The sequence below is a fragment of the Eutrema salsugineum genome, unplaced genomic scaffold (genome assembly GCF_000478725.1).
Source record: "Eutrema salsugineum unplaced genomic scaffold, Eutsalg1_0 scaffold_15, whole genome shotgun sequence".
Taxonomy (NCBI): domain Eukaryota; kingdom Viridiplantae; phylum Streptophyta; class Magnoliopsida; order Brassicales; family Brassicaceae; genus Eutrema; species Eutrema salsugineum.
In genome coordinates, this window is record NW_006256867.1 from 3,285,831 (window position 1) to 3,306,434 (window position 20,604).

A 20,604-nucleotide genomic window follows, 5' to 3' on the forward strand; every position below is an offset into this window, starting at 1 on the left:
ATGAAACAACCAAATACAAAAGTCTATCAATATTTGATGGGAGAAATATATTTTTTGGTAGACTAATATTTTGAACCGTATATTTTTTGGGTCAGTAGATTTGTTTGACAGACGATCGATTTGTTTGAGAGTCAGTAAATTTGTTTGACGTTGGTAGATTTATTTTGGTAGATTTATTCTTACATGTGATAGAGATGTTATTGGTTGGTAGACTTTGTAAATTTTGGGTAGATTTGTTTGTAATTACGGTAGATTTGATACGAGTTGGTAGACTTTTTTACTGATGGTTGACTTTTGGTTGACTTTTTGGTAGATATTTCACCACATTGGTAGATTTTTCCGTCTTTAACGGTAGGTTTATCTTGTCCGAGGTAGATTTTTGTGTAATGATAGCAGACTTATCATTGGATGGTTTGATTCTCAATGATGGTAGATTTATGTTTAATAACGGTAGATTAATAAGGATGGTAGATTTAAAATTGTGTTGGTAGATTTACTTTTATCTTGGTAGATTTATTGTTCAAACGGTAGAGTTGTTGGTAGAGACGGTAGAGTTAATTCACGATAAAATACGGTTCCTAGATTTCTAAGTGTAGTGATTTATTTGAAGAGACAACAGATTTTTTAACATTAGGCAGATTTGTAAAAACATTGGTAGATTTATCAGTAATGGCGGTAGATTTATATAAAAGGTTGAAAAACACAAAATTGGTAGATTTAATTACAAATAGGTATATATATTTGATATTGATAGATTTATCTGAAATTGATAGATTTGTTATTTGTTATTAATGGTAGACTTATTAAAATATAGATTATTAAATGATGATTTTGCCCATAAAAAAAAACTTTCTATTTGCAAAGAAAAACCAGGCACTCATTGTGAAGATGGTTGTCACGGTCTAAATATTTTTTTGTGGTAGATTGATAGTAATGATGATAAATTTGTTTTGATATATAAATTTTTAAGTACTAAAATGTCAATAACAAATAAAAAGTTGTATTATTACTGTAATCAACATTAAACTATATATTAGAATATTTGAGTATTTGTTAGACAATCTCTCGACAATGGTGGTTGATGCAAGGTAAACTAAAATAAAATAAGGATATTTCTTGAATCAAAATTAACTCTTAAATTAAAGCAATATAATAAAAATTAGGAAGAGGTAGATCCGTGTCTGAAATGGCATATGAGTTTTGTATTTTTTTTCCTTGGTTTGTGCTTGTTTGTTTCCTTTTTTTGGTATATAAAATGAATATGTATTTTAATTTCTTTCATATTATTGGGTTGATTCATATGTTTTTAGTTTATAGCTCACTTATTTTGATTATACATATTAAATAATTATTAAATTATTATTTAAAAAAATCTGCTGCCATTTCAAATAAATCTATCAAATCTTAAAATTAAATTTACCATTTAGTAAACAAATCTACACATAATTTTTTTGATAAACCAATCCCCATTTCTTTGCAGGTAACTCTACTTCCCTTCCATCGTATAGCCTAATGACTCTTTTGATCCACCGTTCGTCGTCTGTCACCTACTAAATAAGAAGATAAATACACAAAATTTAAAATAAATCTACCATCATTTAAAAAATAAATCTATCATTATATCAAAAATTACTGTCAATGTATAGTAAACCTAGACAAAAATAAATCTTCCATCATTTGACAACAAATCTACCACCATTAGGAAAATAAATCTACGATTAATGAAAATCTACCAATAACTCTACCATCATTAGCGAAATTTTGTCGAACAGTTCGTGGGCGTATCTCTTGAATCATCATATCAACTAAAAACACGATCAAATAACCCAAAGAGAGAAGATCTTGTGGAAGGACGGTGGAATACATCTGCTGGCAAGAGGTTCTCTGCAGTGGAGCATATCGGTGGAGAGGAGCAGCTGAAATCAGTGTCGAAGATACACTCACATATCGCCATTGTTGTAGGAGAGAAGAAGAAGAGAGAGAAAGAAATCCCTAAAGAAGAAGAAAGAGAAGAAAAAAAGAAGAGAGAGAGAGAGATTTATCGATGATAAGTAAAGAGAGAAAAAAATTATTTTTTTAACAATTAGAAATTCGTTTTTATCAAAAATAAATTAAATTGGTATTTTCATTATTAATATGAAAAACGCCTTTATATATCTTTTGTCAACTTTTGAAAATTAATTTAGTTATACCAATTTGGAATAGAGTTATTCTAGTAAATGGACAATCTTTAAAGGTTGTTCTAATAATTATTCCTTAATTTACACTATCAACTTCGAATCTGTAGAATGAAGTTAATAATTTACAATATATGTATACAAATTACAAATATAGTCCCAAAATTTATTTCTAAACGTTTTTATATCCATGTAAACACAATGTGACAAACGATAGAGATAAATATACATCATATATCTACAGTGGTAGAGCTAGGAAAAAGAACTACCTGAGTCAACAATATAAGATATAAATATTATAAACCTTGTAATTTATGTTATCCCATAATAACCAAAGTAATTAAATAACTTTCATTATTAACAGTTTTACTAAATTTGGATATAAAAAACATTTTAATACATGATATTGGTTAAAAAAAAATTGGAATGGACCAAGTAAACAAATAGATAAAAAAAAGTGTTGGAAGAAAACGATATAAACTTAATAAGCAACCAAAAACTTTAAAAAAGCAAAAAAGAAATACACAACCAAATTAATTAAGAAGATCACTTAAAGATAGAAAGGAAAAGCTCAAATTAATGATAGAAAAATATAACTAATGGGATACTGAAAAAGAAAAGAAAAAGATGACACGGAGGAAAGAAAAAGAAAATAGGACAGAGAGGCTTCACAAATAACAATGGCATCAAACCATTAAAAACTAAAGAAAATGTGCTATATAACCAAGGAGCTGTTCATAATTAGGTATATAGGAAAAACGTACTATTCATAGTTCAATTTTCAATATGGCGTTCTTGAGAATGTATCGTGTCAGAACTATTATTAAAAAAGATTAAAATATTATTGAATATTTGAAATTTAAAATTCAATCATCGCACACATCGCTACATACGCTGATATTGTGATATACGGATGAATAAATGTTAAACAGTGTCGTCTTGTAGGGTATTTTTTTAGATAGAGAACTCACTAAACATCAAAATTTCGATTTTGTTCATCCCTTTTGTCAGAACCAAAGTCCGATTCGCTTTAAGAAGTTCCAGATTCGTCCGAGAAATACAAAGCCTTTTTGCATGTAAGTCTGTTAAAGAGTATTTCCTTTTCCAATTTAAACCCATATACAGACTCTTGATCTATTCCTTATCAGAAATCGCGCCGATGTCCAATCTTCAATTACCAGAGAGGATGTTTGCCGCGGGTCAAGAACCCATCGGCGAAAGGGTCAATACTTACCAAAAAACAAAAACTGTTCGAGCCATTATAAATGCCCTTGATGAAGACGAAGTTAAGCGTCTCAGGGAGTCGCAGTTGGGGAGTCTCTTAGCGACCATGGAGATGCCTGCTTTCTCTGGGAGTTTTGGATACTACATGCTTGCTCGTCTATTGCGTGTTAAGAAGAAACACGAGTTGTGGTTTTTGTTCGCCGGCCGCCTGTAAGATTTTCCTTGCGCGAGTTCGCCATTGTTACCGGTCTTGAGTGCGGTAAGTTCGCACAGCAGAAGAAGAAGAAGAATCCTATTACAAAGAAGCCCTATTGGGCCGAATTGTTTGGTCTTTTGAAATCGTGTACCGTCGACTCAGTAATCCAGATGCTTTCTAAGAAGAAAATTACCAACAAAGAGAAAAGATTTAAATGTGCATGCCTTGCTGTTACTGCTGTTGTTTTGGTTCCCACATCTCATGTGACGAAGATTGTCCCCGAGCATGTTGAGCTGATTAGGGACATCGAGGTGTTCCTGGCTTATCCATGGGGGAGGGTGGGTTTTGATTTGCTAGTGTCAAGTATAAAATCCAAAGACGAATTGGAGTTATCGCAGAAGACAATTGCGGTAAAAGGATTCTTTTATACGATTCAGTTGGTTATGATGGCTGCGATCCCAACATTGACAGAAGTTGTGCAAGAGCCATCGGGGGACTCAGATAGCGACGGTGAAGAGGAGTCCGATGGTCGTGATGAGCAACAAGCGACCACGATGCCAATACGGGCTCCGATGAATTTGTAGTTGGTGCCGGTGAAATCGCGGCCGGTCAAGTGAAGATGACGCTCAGCCCCAGTCATGCTCGGGACATAGATGAAGAAGCGAAGGTAGTTTAATACTCATTTACCATGCTATTCTAAAATAAAACAGTTAAATATGAGTTTAGCATGGTAACATTATTGTTAGTCGCTATAAAAATATATTCATGCGTTGTATATATCATAGACATTATGATGTATCTTCGTTGGTTAACAATTCCTATAACGCTTCATGCAGGTTTTCGTTCATTCCATCATTCCTGTTAGCGAAGACTATGCCATCGAAGGCATGGATCTACGTTGGGCTGATGAAGAGATGGATGCGGCTGTTGATGTCACTGTCAAACTTATAGGTGAAGGGTTTACGTTTACCAAGGACATGTTTACTGGTGGGTTGACATCGGCCGACTTGCTCCGTATTCGCAGCGAGAAGGCACATAAAGAAAAATAAGTTAGAGATAAGAAGAGGAAAGATAAAAATGCAGAAAGTTCGCCTATCACTACACATATAGATCCGGAGGCTATTGCTGAGCCTGTGGCTGCCAAACTGAAGATGGAGCTGCAGAGTTTGAATAACAGGTTGCGAGATTTGGAAGCTGGCTTTATCTTACAGAATGGGAAGATTTCGGAGGCTATATCTTCTTCTTTTAAGTCCTTTGAGACATCCGTGCTTGCTTCATTCTCGCATTCTGGCCATCATATGTCAGATGCACATGTCCACGAGGAGTTGACACGTTCGCATAATAACGTCGACAGGTCCAATACTCAACCCTCTGCACCGAGCCGCCGCTCCCCTGTGCACTCAGATCTTGACAACCAGCCTCTTTCCAAGGAGGCAGGCATCACTGCTCCTTCCCAACCACTCCCCTCCCCTGCGCCCCAACAACTCGCACCCAGCTTTAATCCGATTTCAAAGGCTCCAGGGCTCGCAATGAGTAATGAAGAATTCATTCGGAACCTCACGCAATCCATCAACGCTCAGGTTTGCTGTTTTCCTTCCAAAAGCACTGTCATTTTCGATTACATCAGTAGTAACATGTTTAATGTCTTTTTATAGGCCACTGAATCCTCATGCTTTTCTGGATCTTTCTCTGCAACATACCAAAAACTGGTTCCCATCCTAATCCAGCTATTTCTGCAACGACATTACCTATGGGGTCGCAACCCATTCCTGAGGTTTGTAGCGTGTTATATCTGTTTTACTCATATCCAATATCTTTTGTATCACGTAAAGATATTTTATACCATCTACATTATCAGTTAGCAATTCAACTTGTCTGTATCAGGAATTTTTTTTTTCCCAGGCCGAACGAATTAGGAATTCACCCACTGCACTTGCTGCCAACACTAAAGCGGTTCGTATCTCGATCCCCTCAACCATCTCAATCCGCAAGTTGTATCTTATCTTTTCTAAATACTTTTTCAGATGGATTTACTTTTATCCGTATCCCCAACCTTCTCTCTTGGCCTCACTCAAGAAAATCCGTCGATCCGGAACCAGACTACTTAAATGCCGTCTTTCCTGACGACCCTGTTCAGCTCCCACGTAAAAGCAAAAGACTTAAGACATCGTCTGTGGTGTATAAGGATTACCATTGTGGGGTAACTCAGACGAATCCATCGAAGATTGTCTTCTCCATGCCATGTGATCCGAAAGTTAACTATGGGTCTCGGTTTGCGGATCTAAAAGCTAAGCTCAGTCTTGACCGGTAAGACTTTTGATTGGAATATTACCAGGTAACTATATCAGTAGACTGTTAAATAAATTGTTAGTTGCTATCCATGTTTTTAACACATGATTTATATATATATCGTAGTCGTCCTATGAAGGTTTATGAGGGTTCTAGCGTCGATTCCGAAGATGTTATTGATATCGGGGAGAGAACACGAGTGCTTCCTCATAAGGTACATTACTACATCTCAGTTTTAAACTCATTTTTCTTTCACCATATTTTTTTGTCTCCAATTCCTCAGGTGGTGGACGCTGTTATGTATTACATCCGCCATATTTCGGGCCCACAAATGTACCCGATGAACTACAACAAGATTGAATTTTTTGACACTATTTTCCCAGTCCTCATCAAAAATCACTACGTCAAATTTACGAAGACTGCCGTCAAAGATCGATCAAAGTTCAAGTATCAACCTTCGTTGATGTCTTACTTCGAACTGGAAAATCCTCTTCGCCCTCTGCCGGAATTCATGTATTTTCTGTTTAATTTCGACAAGCGACACTGGGTAGGCGTTTGCGTAAACATCCCCTTCGGTACTATCCTCGTTCTCGCCAGCAATGTTGCTTTCCGTTCTGATAGTGCCCTGAAAAAAGACTTCGCACCCATATGCAACATGTTCCCATTTCTCTCGCGCTGCAAGCACCAAGGCCTTGCGTGATGAGAAACCATATTCATTGGAGAGAGTCCTAGGCATCCCGCAGAGCGAGCGTAACGCGGACTCTGCAGTAGCTGCGATGCTCTTACTCCAGGCTCATGCAACTGCTGGTATTGAAGGATGTAAAACCATTTCTCCTGAAGTGGTAGCTTCGGAGTCGCTTAAACTAGCTGTTCTGTTTTATGACGAGTTTGGACCTGATTCTTAACATTTTCTGGTGCGTTAACTTTCTTGTTTTTTTTTTCTTGAATCCGCTATTTTCTTTTTACTTGTTGTTACCTCGCCCTCTTATGTACGGATCTGATAGTTTGGACTCAATAATTTCACCTACGCTCTTTATGCACTGCTTGTTATCCGTATGATGTTTGAGGGCATTTTTCATTAACTTTTACAGTTTTGTAATTTGTTTTGACCATAACTACACTTGCATATTCCTCTTATATCGTTTGTTACCTAGGTTATTCAACTTGTTAACGATCTATCTTTTTTTACTCATCCACTTTTACATGTATTGATTTTTGGGTGTAACTCCAAGAAACCGTTATGTTCTTTCAATTTTTATAATAATACAGGATAACTTCAGTAATAGACCGTTAACTACATTATTGGTATCTATTACTCTGTTTATACCTACCACACACACCTACGTCAGATAACGTCTATATATTGTCTATTTTTCTCGAAAACCAAAGTTCATAATTCATTCAGCGTACTTTTTCTAAACTTTAAAACAGCAAGTACTTTTTGTAAATTAGGAAACTGCATAAAGCGAATATAATACATAACCACTTGAAAAGAGAACAACAGTCTTAACAGGAACATATTACATTAAGGGGGTAAGGACCTAGTTAGACGTATACCACACCCGATATAGTCTGCTAAAGGGACTTACGCATTATATTTTACACACACATCCAGTTTGAAAATTTGGCCGGCCCTTCCTTCGGCACATAACAAAAAACTGCCATTTTCTTGCATTCGCGCCCTTTCCCCCACCTTTCGAGTCCTCATATTGGGTTCTTACAAGTGGCCCGGTTGTGTCCCCGGCCACCACAACGACCACAGATCGTAAGACGCCTCACAAATCTGCCCTGCAAACTTGTGTATAAAAAACACTAGTTATATACATTTTTCAAGTTAAGTTAACATGTAACCATCCATAATTCTTTATAACCATTAAATTGTTTCTTACCCTGAATTCACCCTCAAATATATGCACTGTTTACGTGGACGTCCAGGTGGGCGTCTCGTCGCTGGTGGCAGTAGTGCGAAATTAGCGATCACGTCTCCATCATTGTTCGGTGACTGATAATCTGGTACCGGGTAGATACTCTCCGAATACGCCATTCTCCAGAATGCGGTTATTAACTCGTCCCCAACCAACTGTTCGACGCTTGCCTTTGCACGTACCGCCGCCAAAACCGCACGCGAACAATGAATGGAAAGAAGCTGGAACTCGCAACAGCTGCAAGTTCTCTTACACAAATCCACCTGAAATCTCATTCCGGTTTTGTCAGTCACTTCGAACTCACTCTCATTGATTCGGTTGACTCCATACCCAGTCCCCATCTCGAAGTTTGCAGCTACAAGCATTTGTATTCGTTTAGTTAGCACACTAACCTCATTGTTAGCTTTCTCCCTCCTTGTGTTGAACCAACTCATGAGGGTTGTTCTAATGTGCTCCAACAAGGGAATTATCGGATAACTCCGAGCTTCAGCAAGGGTCGCATTCAATGATTCAGCAATGTTGCTGGTCATAACATTGTACCGCACTCCAGTGAAGTGTGAACGCGTCCATTGTTCGAACCCAATTGCTGCGAGATATTCTGCACACGCCCTATCGATTTCAACAATCTCGTTGAAGTGCTCGTTAAACTCAGACACGTGGAAAGCCCTAGCTGCCTTGGATATCAGATATCACAAGTGCCTTTTCTTGAAATGGCTTGGACGTTTCGTTGTAGGTGCACGACGCATATCCCATGATGCGCCCTTGGATAAACCTGTTATACAGGTAACTTTTAAATATCCCTTTACAAATTCATGTATTGACTACAATAACATTTATCTGTCCAACTTTAAAGATACCAACCTTGGTTAACGCAGCGTAGATTGAATTGTGATGGTCGGATACGAAGACAACATCTTCTTTATCTGGTATTATCTTCAGTAGATTTTCGAAAAACCAAGTCCAAGACTTGTCGTTCTCTACGTCTACAACTGCAAAAGCAAGGGGATAAATCTGGTAGTTACCATCCTGGCCACTTGCGGTTAGTAAACACCCAGCATAATTTCCTTTTAAATGGGTCCCGTCCACAACAATCACTTTGCGCATGTACTTGAACCCTTGAACACACGCCCCCACTGCAAGGAAAAGATATTTGAACCGTTGACCTACTCCTTCTTCAATCTCGGTTTCCAAGTTGACTACCGACCCTGGGTTACTGATAACAAGTTGCTGTAGGTAAGCTGGTAACAATCTGTACGACCCGCCGTTTGTTCCCTTCGCGTAGTCCATCGCAACCTGACGAGATCGCCATGCTTTTATTAAAATATTTTCCAGCTACCAACAATTTTAATCCCTAACTGTGTTTTTATCGTGACAAAATAGTTCTTACCTTCCAGTACGAAATTGGTAGATCGTGGTTAGCTCTCATTGTGTTCCGCACTTCATTAGGCCTGGGCCCTGCCCCTCTACCCGCAAACTTTGCTCGCATCATGTCACCTATCACGCTCGAGGTCGCGTGTCTTTGGAAGTTGCCTCTTTCGTCCACTGTGCATGAATGGTTCGGCTGCACCCTCCTTATCTGGTACTCCGACCCACTCATCCTGACGGAATACACTCTCCAAGAACAGCTCTTCCCAACACATTCAAGTACTGTTACTGCAGGAGTCGACTTCTTGTGGGTGAACCAGAACTTGTTCTGCAGTGCGTACATGGCCATGTGAAGCTTGAATGCTTCACGATTTTTAAACATCATTCCTACGTACACTTCATCTGTTCTGCTTAAACCATCACCTATATTTCGAAAACGGTAGCGGTTACTAAAAAAATACCAACTATCATCACAAATAGCTTGCTAATTTAATTTATTAACTTAAATCTTTCTCATTACCTACGAACACATCCCAGCCTAATTCAACATCCTCGCTGTCTTCTGCTATCTGATCATTTGTATCTGACGACGACGGACACGCCAAAGTCAATGCCAGATTCGAACCACCCTCTATGCCTTCATCTATGCTCTTCCCTTTCCCTTTATCCCCACTAAAATTTAGTGTGGTGGGCGTAACGTGTCCAATAGGTCCTGCTGTTATACCTGCAAATCCAGCCCTACTTATACGCCCCACTACTATGGAAATCAATAACAGTTAAATCGAAACCTCATTTTACCTTTCACTGGCATCATTAATGCCAAGTTCGCCAGGGCAGCGTCGAAACTACCTGGGCCCATCTGCGTTTCCTCTTCATCTGTCAGCTTTATGATTCCCTCTACTGGTGATCCCGCAACTGTGGGAACGGTGCTTGAGCCAGCAGATGACTGTCTCTCTATTGTTCTGGTTACGTGGTTCGGTGACACTCCATTTGTTTTTCTGGCCTGTAGCTCCTCCAGATCTGCCGACGCCTTCTCGAGTCTCCTTAACTCCTCCGGAGTGCACAGTTCTTGTAAGACACTGTGGCTGCAAGGTATGTACTCCCTCGGTACCATTCCTGCCAAAAAAGAAAAAAACGTTCCACCGTTATCAACGAATGTATTATACTAGTTATTATATCTACAATTTTACTTTCCTCTGTAGTCATTAGTACCAAACTGTATTTGTGGACTTGGATCCGCCACCTCTCTCGATGGTCCTCCAACAACGTAGGTAGACCTCTTCTGGAAGTTGTAAAGGTTAACAACTTCCGTTCCAATAGTCACAAACATAGGTAGCTCCGCCACCTCCATCCTCACAGCCATGAACACCTCAACATCGGCGTTGCTCATGATATCCACCGGTGGTGTGGGGGGTCCACTCGGAACCAACATCCAGTCAGGAAATTGGTAGGTCAAGGCCACCTCTGTCGCTTTGTTCACCTGATATCTCGCACGCACACTGTTCATCAGTCCATCGAAGCTCTCGTTCTCTAGAATCATGATTGCATAAATCTCTCCTTGCTGGTTGACCTGAAAACTCCAAGCTCCGACCTCTGTTTTCTCCCAGACACCGCGAACTAGCATCACCAATTTCCCAACCATCTGCGATTACATTTACAAACCATTTATACATTACCGACCACTTTCAGATTTATCGGTTACATTAACTATACAGAATCAAAGGTCAAACATTTATTATGTTATTAAGACAGTATTTCGCATTTATTACCCAACAATGGTTTTATAAGACTACAAGAGATGTATATATCTGGTGTCTAACATAACTGTTTTCATACCTTTCCCGGAAACAGTTGAATCTTTCTCGACGTTCTCAACTAGAAGACAACTTTATCTTTTGGATTTTAACTGGCTTTTTAGCTTGGTGGCTGATATTCTCAAGTCTGTGGACGGTACCTCTTTATATAGAGGGTAAAAAACCCTAATAACATGCATATCCATGCATGTTGCATTAACATACATCATACAACGAGCAGATCTTTTAGATATCGCATTTAATGCCACACTTCGGGAGCGCCAATATTCTGTGGCCCGCAGAGACATAGCAGCAGACCTATCACCGTTTTAGCTTCTACACCTACGATATTATCTTCTTTTTGTATTTAAATATTAATAGCTTACAGAATATCTGCTCAAGATGATTTCGGTAAAATGCCACTCTTTTTAATTCGATTTTCTCCCACGCATTACTGTTTTTCCTATCTACTTAATTTCAGCTCGTTTTAGGATTTTCTCGCCACTATAAAAACTAACCAATTGATATCAATGATTCAATATACAATAGTTATATGCTTACATTACTAAATTTAAATGATGGGGTCTCCCGGCTCCTTCACTGGCTCTGCCACTATATATCCATATAACAAACAAAAATCACTATTCATCATAACTCTAAACTTGTTTTCTTCTAATTGATCTAAATATTTTTGATGGAATAGACCATATTGTAACTCATTATATAGAAAAATATAAATTAACAAAAAATAAAAACTTTACATTTACTACATTTTTTTATGACTAGGAGGTGATATATAGAGATATATACATATATAGGGGCCAAGTGAAATTTTTTTTTCTCAGGTGGTTTTAACACACAACATGAATTTTGTATAAATGATTTGTTATGTTAATTAAGAATTAAGAAATGGTGAAACATATCTTATTATATGAAGCATGATATCTCAAACTTATAATCAACATGATCGTAACAATATCAGTTAATCTGTTGGGGATAAATTCGATCTTTTCTATATGGACGAACTGCCTATTTGCACGTGACGTCCATAACGTTTTTGCAAATACGACTCTCTAGGACCAAATTAGGTCTCGTATTGGACTTACAGCCCAATACGACCTAAACATATAAAACCGGACTTTGAATCCATTTGGAGTCGGGAGATCGGCACGATAGGCCACCTGTTCCCGGGTTCCTCGTATCTGACAGCGCAAGTCACGCTGTCAGAGACAAGAAGGTCAAAAACTGAGTGGTCAGGAGTAAGAGATGTCACATTCTCTATGTCCTAGACCTAAGCTCGGTAATCCGGAAGGGTCAAGACATAAGGAAGAGTGGTCCGCACAAGTACTAGAGAGCAGAGTCATCCATCTAAGCAATCCTGGCAGCCCGATAAGCGGGAAACACTATTCAAATATCTCTACATTCGACAATAGAAATATGTCTTAGTCTGATTTAATTACCCATACCTTTACAAACCCACGAGATTGGCATTTAATACATCTCTATTATATGTGTCAGGCGACAGTGACCTTTCGCAGGAGCCAGAAGGAAAAGCAGAGGTTCAGCGAGAGCCATACCGCCTGAATCGCCGATTCAAGTCGTACACTGAATGCGAAAGAGACGCGCCAAGGAGCGATCTCGTAGCAGGCAGAACATGCCAAGGAAAGTAGGTGAGACCGTCAGAAGCATGACGCAATCACAAGATTTGAACCGAGTCAAGTCGGATCGAGGACCGACCCATCCGATTTACTACCCAAGGACCAACCCGGTATACTAACATGGGTTAGGTAAAATTCTATAGATACTTTGTTTCTTCCAAAGAGGAGGGGTTCACTTTTTTAGCCATCTTGAGACTCATAATATCTTCTTAGATACTTGTGACTCTTAAGCTCTAGCATTTCACACTTTTCAGATCGTTATTCTGACCAACTCTTCACTTCCTCTTCGCGGTTCTTAAACCGTGGAGCATTTTCACCAGCAACTTTGTTCTTTCTTCTCTTTCCATGACAAAAGCCCATCACCACTCAAAAGGCTGAGTCGATTCTACCTTTTTTAGGAACGCTCGGCCCATTTGCCTTTCCTAAGTTTTTCAATCGTTTTCTGCTCTCCAATTAGCCACTTAGTGGAATTTCTTGGTTGTTTTCTGATTTAAATGTTGGAAACCCTTCGGAAAACACACCCTCATTGTGTTTTCCGAACCTTCACACATTTTTCGGTTTTGCAGGAGATTTACCTCTCAAGATGACTAAAAATCTGCAAAACACAATCCATCAATCAATCTAATTAGATAAATAATTAAAAAAATAAAAAACAAATATTAATTCTTCATATCGATTTTAGAAAAGAAAACAAAAAATAAAATAAGATTATAAAAAGGATAGATATAATTCATATAGAAATCTGTATGAAAATAATTTTGTCAATATTAGTTAAATAACAATAGATAAACTTAACTTAAATAAAAATAGCAAAAACTATATATATATATATATATATATATATATATATATTAAAACATGTGGCAAAATTTAACTGGAAACCAAACAAAAATAAGAGAATCAAAAGAAATAATAACTGTTACTATCTTCAAAAAAAAAAATCCATAAGTAATTCCGTATTGATATTCTCAATCTTATTTTATTTATTCTTACAGGTGATTTAATTTCTTTCTACTTTTCCACTTTTGAGTTTTTTTACAGGTTATAAAATATTAAAAATAAATAAATGTTTTACTGAATAAATATTGCATGATATTTGGACCAGAAACTGCAATTTCCCACCTAACTTGTTTCTCTTTTGCAATTACAAATCACATGAAAAGTCATTTTGCAAATTAAGGAATATATATATATATATATATATAGTACAGTCATTTAATATATAAAATAATTGAGGCCTAGTAGTTTTTATTACTTTGGAATTCTTTTGGTTTCTAAAATGCACTTGAAATTGGAGTTCGTTCTTTGCAAAAGAGGACTAAAGTTTGAAGATCATTCCTTGCTTGGGTTCTTGTACGATCTTCTGCTCTTTTTTTTCTCTTTTCCTTTTCAGTTTCTAAAAAATTGTTTTTTTTTCTTGGTCCACCAAAGGATACAGAGTTCCATAAATGGCTTCTGATTTGGAGCCATTTTTATCGACTCTTCCTTTCAAACTGTTCTTTGTTTTCTGGTAACTAAAACTCTTCTAACATCAACATTTTTCATAGCTGATATTAGTAAGCTCATACCTGAGTAGTCTATGCACTGTCTATTCTGTTTATGTGAAAGTATATATGCATATATGTTTTGGGAAATTTTGATCTAAATGGTGGGTTTTATTTGAACTCTCGAGTAGTTTAAAATACTCATACACTAAGAACAAATGATCAATCTTGCACATCTCTGTTCTAGCCTTGTAGGGTTTGGTTTAGGGTTAAAGGTGCAAAACTTGGTTCAAAGTCGATGTCAAACATCTGATACTCATTGTATCTTATGGTGTTTAGAGTTTGTGATTGATCTAACCATTGGTACATTTTTCTACCCTTGTGTTCTTAGGATTTGGTCCAGCTTTAGGGTTCTTCTGAGAACCATTGGGGTCAACTTCCACCGCAAACTTATTAGGCATGGCAGAGAGGAAAACCAGCGACGGAGGAGAAGTTGTGATTAATGTTTCAGATAAAGATTCAGATGCGGTGACTACCAAAACAAAGCCGTTAAGCACTCCCACTCCTGAAATCGATAAGCTCTCTGGTACTAGCCCAGCTAACGATGAAGGTCTAGCTCGGAGGAAATCTTTTTCGAGGTCAGTTTACTCCAAGCCCAATTCAAGGTTTGGGAGACAACAGTCTTTTCGATTCGATAAAACTATAGTAGAAGAAAATGGTGGAACTTCTTTCGATAAACGAGATAGGAGCGTGGACTCAGCAGCAATGAGTGAAGTTGCTGAGGAAGAAACGGATGAAAATGAGGAAATCTACAAAAAGGTTAAGCAAAACCAGGTGAAGCGTAGTAGGACAAAACCTATGGCTCTGCTTCAATACGCAGTGCTTATGACCATTCTGTGCACTTTGGTTGTGAGTTTAACCGTTGATCAGGTGAACAAGCATCACATTTGGGGTTTGGAACTCTGGAAATGGTGCGTGCTTGTGATGGTTACGCTCTGTGGCATGTGCTTTACTAACTGGTTCATGCATTTAGCAGTGTTCATCATAGAAAAGAACTACCTCCTCCGGAAAAAAGTGTTGTACTTTGTGCATGGTTTGAAGAAGAATGTTCAAGTCTTCATTTGGTTTAGCTTGATTCTTGTTACTTGGATATTTTTGTTCGAAGAGGACCATAAACACTCTCGTAAGACCAAGAAGTTTCTCGACTTTATAACTTGGACTATTGTCTCCCTTCTCATCGGGTCAATCCTTTTCATGGTGAAGACATTGGCCTTGAAAGTTCTTGCTTCAAAGTTCAACGTAAGAAACTTCTTTGAGAGGATTCAAGAGTCTGTCTTCCACCAATACGTTCTCCAGACCCTCTCTGGACCTCCGCTTATAGAAGAGGCAGAGAAGGTCGGGCAAGAGCCAAGCACAGGACACCTTAGCTTCACGAGCACCGAGGATGGATCGGTGAGAGGGAAGAAAGTGCTCGATATGGGTAAGGTTCACAAGATGAAACAAGAGAAAGTCTCTGCTTTGACAATGAGAGTTTTGATTGAAGCCGTGGGAGGTTCAGGTCTCTCAACCATATCTAACACGTTAGATGAGTGTCACAATGAGAAGAAAACCAATAAAGAGATAACTAATGAGATGGAGGCTGTGGCTGCTGCTTATGATATCTTCAACAATGTGGCTCATCCGAACCACAAGTGAGTCATCACAAAATACTCTGTTTTCATCATAAACATATGCAAACTTAACACTGTTTCTTTTCAGTTACATAGAGGAAGCTGACTTATTGAGGTTCATGATAAAGGAAGAGGTAGACCTTGTACTCCCATTAATAGAAGGTGCCGAGACTGGAAAAATCACACGCAAAGCTTTGACAGAATGGGTGGTAACATTCTTCAAACACCTTTTCAAATATGAGTCTTTATCTTCAAGTGTTGGCCATTGTAGACGCTATAAGCTCTTGAATAAGTTTAGGTTGTGGTCCATGATTTACGCGGTCATACAAAATAAGCCCTTTGTTTTTGTGTCCATGCCTATTTTGGAGAAGTTGTAAAACTTTTTTGTGTAAGCATTTGTTGCCTTAATTGTTGACAGATTAAAGTTTATACAAGTCGGAAAGCTCTAGGACATTCGTTGAACGACACAAAAACAGCGGTTAAGCAGGTGGACAAACTTATAATTGGAATCTTGACCGTTGCCACATTCATCATTTGGTTGATACTTTTGGATATAGCAACGACCAAGTTTTTGGTGGTCTTCTCCTCTCAATTCGTGGGTCTTGCTTTCATGATCGGAAGCACTTGCAAGAATATCTTTGAATCCTTTGTGTTTGTGTTTGTGATGCACCCTTATGATGTCGGTGACCGTTGCGTTATCGACGGTGTAATGGTAATTGACTCTGAAGTTTCTTTTGCTCATCACTATTACCCTGAGCAATTTTTTTTTCTTACCCTGAGCAATTTATTATTATTAGATTCATTTCACTCCTGCCTCATTTTAAACTTCTAATTCATTGAGTATATTTCTTTCCCCTGTTGTTTTGTTTTGAAGTTGCTGGTTGAAGAAATACATCTTTTGACGACCGTGTTCCTCAAGATTGACAATGAGAAAGTGTTCTATCCAAATGCAGTTTTAATATCGAAACCAATAAGCAATTACTACAGAAGTCCAGATATGGGAGATTTTATAGAATTTTCCATAGCATTCTCAACACCGGCCACGAAAATAGCCACTTTCAAGGAAAGAATTGCAAAGTAAGTTATTAGGCAAAACAAAAACTATCCTCTAGTACTCACTACTTACTGTGTATTAACTAGAAATTGGTGTGTGTGTTTTGTTTTTGGTCAGACACTTGGTGCAAAACCCACAACATTGGTATCCAGAACCCATGTTGATGGTGAAGGCAATTGAAAATGTGAACAAACTGAAAATGAATCTGCTCGTCCAGCACACCATCAACTTCCAAAACTTTGCAGAGAAGAATGTCAGGAGAACCGGCCTGTTCATCGAGATGAAGCGAATACTCGAGGAGCTTAAGATCGATTACACTCTCCTTCCTCAAGATGTTCATCTCATCGGTCACAAGTGATCTTTTCCTTCTACCTTTTGCATGTTTATTCCACTACTTAAATTTATTCACTTGATTTGCTTCAGTTTAATAATTGAACTCATGATAAAAATTGGTTTGGTTTTTGATATGGAATTTCTTTTTTTTCTGAAGATGCTTATTATCTCTATCCTTTTTTTAAACTCAAAACACTTTACCTCTAAGGATTACTGATTATGTCAAGAAGTTCTTGATAAGAACCAATGTTTGAGTAAAAACCTCCAAAATATATTGGATTTGGACCTAACTAGTTAACTCACATATTTACATTTCTTAAATCTATATACTTTTTTCTTAACAAATCTCTCAAAAATTACAAAGAAGAAAAAAAAAAGAGAGAAATTTCAAAAAAAAAAAAAGGAAAAGAAACAAAAAAGCGGGAATTTCCTTTTATGTAGGTCTGCGAAGAAATACTAAAATGAATTGCCCGATTCGAAAGTTTGGTCAATAAGTCAATTCCGTTAGGCTTCGGTTTAGAGGTGAATCCGTAACTTTCTAGAAAGTCCTCGGTTCTCGATTCGGTTCGGTTTCAGAACGCTCCAAACCGATCGATTTGACTATATAAAACAAAACCCTAAGTTTACCTTTTTCTCCAATCTTCTCACCCGATCGACGAGAATACGAGAGATCAGAGACCTATATGGAAATAGAGAAAAGAAGGAAGATGGATTCCTTCACATTCACAGAGGATATCTGGACGGTTATACTTGCAAGATTACCGATTAAGAGCATGACCACTTCCAAATTGGTTTGCAAGCAATGGAAATCAATCATCGAATCTCCGTTTCTCCGCGAGCTTTTTCTCGCTCATCATCAAAACTCGCACTCTTCATGGTCTCTCATGTTGCGTAATCATTCACCTAAAGAAGTCGTGGCTCACTACGGATGCAAAGTCTGGGGTCTTCAACGATCGCTTGGCTCTTACGTCTCCTCTCTCATAACCGCGAAATTCCACAATCAAAACGTTAGAGTCTTGGCTTACACGGAAGTCGGTTTAATATTGATTTGTGTGATCACATCATCTAACCCTTGGACTCGAATTCCAACCTATTACGTGGCTAATCCGGTTTCAGGACAATGCGTCAAAATCCCTCCTCTTCCTGAATCTTTTCATTCCAGTCACGCCGGGCTTGTCACAAGAACCGAAAACGGCGTCGTTTTGAGTTACAAAGTTGTTCTGATTGATACAGTCAACAATAGAAACGAACATCTCTTTACTTTAATAATCTATTCATCTGAGACAGGCATGTGGAGTTCCAACAATCTCCATTATTCTATCCCAATAAGCCGTCTAAAGATTCCAATTCCCATTTGCTTGAACGGAAGTGCTTGAACGGAAGTCTTCACTGGCTTGGTCGCAGTCTTGATGGTCAAGAAGTTGTTGTGTCAATCGATCTCTACGGTTCTTGTGATCATCCATACCGAGTTATACCTTTCCCTGACTCAGAAAAAAAAATGAATTTCAAGAGATCTTGCACAACTTCTCAAGGAAATCTCATGTATATGAACATAGCCTCTATTTACAACTATGATGAAGGTGCAATGGAGCATAAGTTAAAGGTATGGAGGTTAAAGATCGGTGAATGGCAGCTAGTATCTGAAACTTCCCCGGGTTTAAGCGGCAACTATTTAGATTATTCGCCGCTCTTCGTGCACCCTTTTGATGGTAATACAATGTATATGTGGAGCGAGATGTATAAAACTTTGGCATCTATCAACTTACGCAGTGGTAAATCTACGGTTTACAATGAGTTGGAACGTAGCAGAAACGGTCAGACTCTGAGTTCTGTTGGATGCAAGAGAAAGTTTCTTGTTCTCTCAGCATCATTTTTTTGGATGTTTGTTCTTCCGCGGTGGCTGTATAGGATCCCTTGCACTTCCGAAGTGGCTGAGAAGACGTCCAGTGGAAAAAATTTGAAGATGAAGATCACAACTTAAAGATTTAAAGTTGAGGATAACAATTTAGATTTCCAAGGACGAGTCTGATGCAGCCTGTATCTTATTATTTAGATAATTCCTCAATTTGGTTTTAGGATTTTTTCTAATGGTTAATTTTTGTCATAACAAACCGTTTACATTTAAAAGTTGTATTCAGTTTTTGTCATTGATTAAGAAATTGATCTTTTGTCTCTTATTTCGTGTTTTTTTTTTTTAACACTAGAACTACTATTCTATTATAAATTATGAGAACTATTCTACAACGGATAATTCTTCTGCTTGTATATACGCCAAACAGATTTTGCTGCGCTACGTTGAACACTACAAGAAAACAATCGTTTTCCAACGGTCCATTACGACGGTTTTCAAATCGTCGCAAAATTACAATGATTTTACGACGATTTTACGTCTAATTTTAAAACCGTCGTATAAAAAAATCGTCGTAAACTCGACGTACAATTTATGACGATTATACATCGATAACGAGAGATTTGCTAGTAAATGTAAAATCATCGTAAATTCGATGCAAAATTACGACGAATATACGACGACTTCATTTCGATGTACATATTACGACAATTTTACGTCGAAAAAGAAGTTAGGTGAAAAACATTTAAAACATGTTTACCTAACAATTGTAGATGAAAGATTTTATCGCAAAATCGTCGTAAACTCGTCGTAATATTATTGTTGAATGTAAAATCGTCGTAAAAAGTCGTCGTAAAAGCGTTGTAAAGCCCGAAATTTTCCTATAAATAGATCTTCATTCCTTCATTCAATCACAACACATCATCATTCAAACATAAGAGCATCTTCATCTTGGAGACCCATTGTAGGTCTCTTAAATTTTAGTATAGTGTTGTAAATCCTTATATAATTGGTTGTCCATTGCTGGAAACCCGAATTAAGAGTTATATTATTTTGAAAAAAAAAGTAATAATATTATAAGGTTAATTTACTCCATTCACGTGGCTAGACGTGACACAAGAGACTACCTCCTTTATTGTCTAATCAATAAAAAGAGATAGTATTTTGAGTTTATTTTCAAGATGTCTATATACGAGCTAAGAAGTTGGATGTATATGCGTAAAGATTCAGATGGGGCGTTGACAGAAGAGTTCAAGAACGGGTTAGAAATATTTATGTATCAGGCTACAAATATGGAAAGAACGAAAGATAGTGGGAAGATGTTTTGTCCTTGTTTGAAATGCAAGAATACGAGGTATACACTAACCAAAACCGTGTGGACGCATTTATTAAATAGAGGGTTTATGCTGCAATATTTTGTTTGGTATCTACATGGAGAAGGATATGGCAGTAATACCCATGGGAATGCTGGTAGTAGTAGTAATTATCAAAGTCATGTTGATATTGATGAATCGAATTATGGTCATCAGCCTAATCAGTATCAATATGACCAAAGTGTAGATCATGATAGGATGCACGAAATGGTGA

At 37.6% G+C, this 20,604-nt stretch overlaps 3 protein-coding genes across 3 annotated transcripts; all 3 read left to right on the forward strand.

Annotated features, from left to right (window-relative positions):
• The first annotated feature begins 3,336 nt into the window (after positions 1-3,336).
• LOC112088024 lies at positions 3,337-4,181 on the forward strand. Its single transcript, XM_024158170.1, has 2 exons — positions 3,337-3,532; positions 3,574-4,181. Exons 1-2 carry the CDS (start codon positions 3,337-3,339, stop codon positions 4,179-4,181), a joined length of 804 nt encoding a protein of 267 aa, XP_024013938.1.
• A 10,389-nt stretch (positions 4,182-14,570) lies between these two features.
• On the forward strand, positions 14,571-17,193 carry LOC18022348 (mechanosensitive ion channel protein 9). The gene is made up of 5 exons (XM_006404919.1): positions 14,571-15,802; positions 15,870-15,990; positions 16,200-16,493; positions 16,656-16,858; positions 16,953-17,193. The coding sequence occupies exons 1-5, from the start codon at positions 14,571-14,573 to the stop codon at positions 17,191-17,193; spliced, it is 2,091 nt and encodes a 696-aa protein (XP_006404982.1).
• A 658-nt stretch (positions 17,194-17,851) lies between these two features.
• LOC18022349 (F-box protein At3g28330) lies at positions 17,852-19,149 on the forward strand. The gene is made up of 2 exons (XM_024158171.1): positions 17,852-18,400; positions 18,499-19,149. Exons 1-2 carry the CDS (start codon positions 17,852-17,854, stop codon positions 19,147-19,149), a joined length of 1,200 nt encoding a protein of 399 aa, XP_024013939.1.
• Positions 19,150-20,604: the final 1,455 nt, after the last annotated feature.

Bases quoted from the DNA above. Each gene is read 5' to 3' on its own strand.
- LOC18022348 (XM_006404919.1), top strand. From the start codon at position 14,571: ATGGCAGAGAGGAAAACCAGCGACGGAGGAGAAGTTGTGATTAATGTT. The intron at 15,991-16,199 runs GTAACATTCTTC...AATTGTTGACAG, and splicing joins AAGCTTTGACAGAATGGGTG to ATTAAAGTTTATACAAGTCG. The intron at 16,859-16,952 runs GTAAGTTATTAG...GTTTTTGGTCAG, and splicing joins TTCAAGGAAAGAATTGCAAA to ACACTTGGTGCAAAACCCAC.
- LOC18022349 (XM_024158171.1), top strand. From the start codon at position 17,852: ATGGAAATAGAGAAAAGAAGGAAGATGGATTCCTTCACATTCACAGAG. The intron at 18,401-18,498 runs GTCAACAATAGA...TATCCCAATAAG, and splicing joins AAGTTGTTCTGATTGATACA to CCGTCTAAAGATTCCAATTC.
- LOC112088024 (XM_024158170.1), top strand. From the start codon at position 3,337: ATGTCCAATCTTCAATTACCAGAGAGGATGTTTGCCGCGGGTCAAGAA. The intron at 3,533-3,573 runs GTTTTGGATACT...TTGCGTGTTAAG, and splicing joins GATGCCTGCTTTCTCTGGGA to AAGAAACACGAGTTGTGGTT.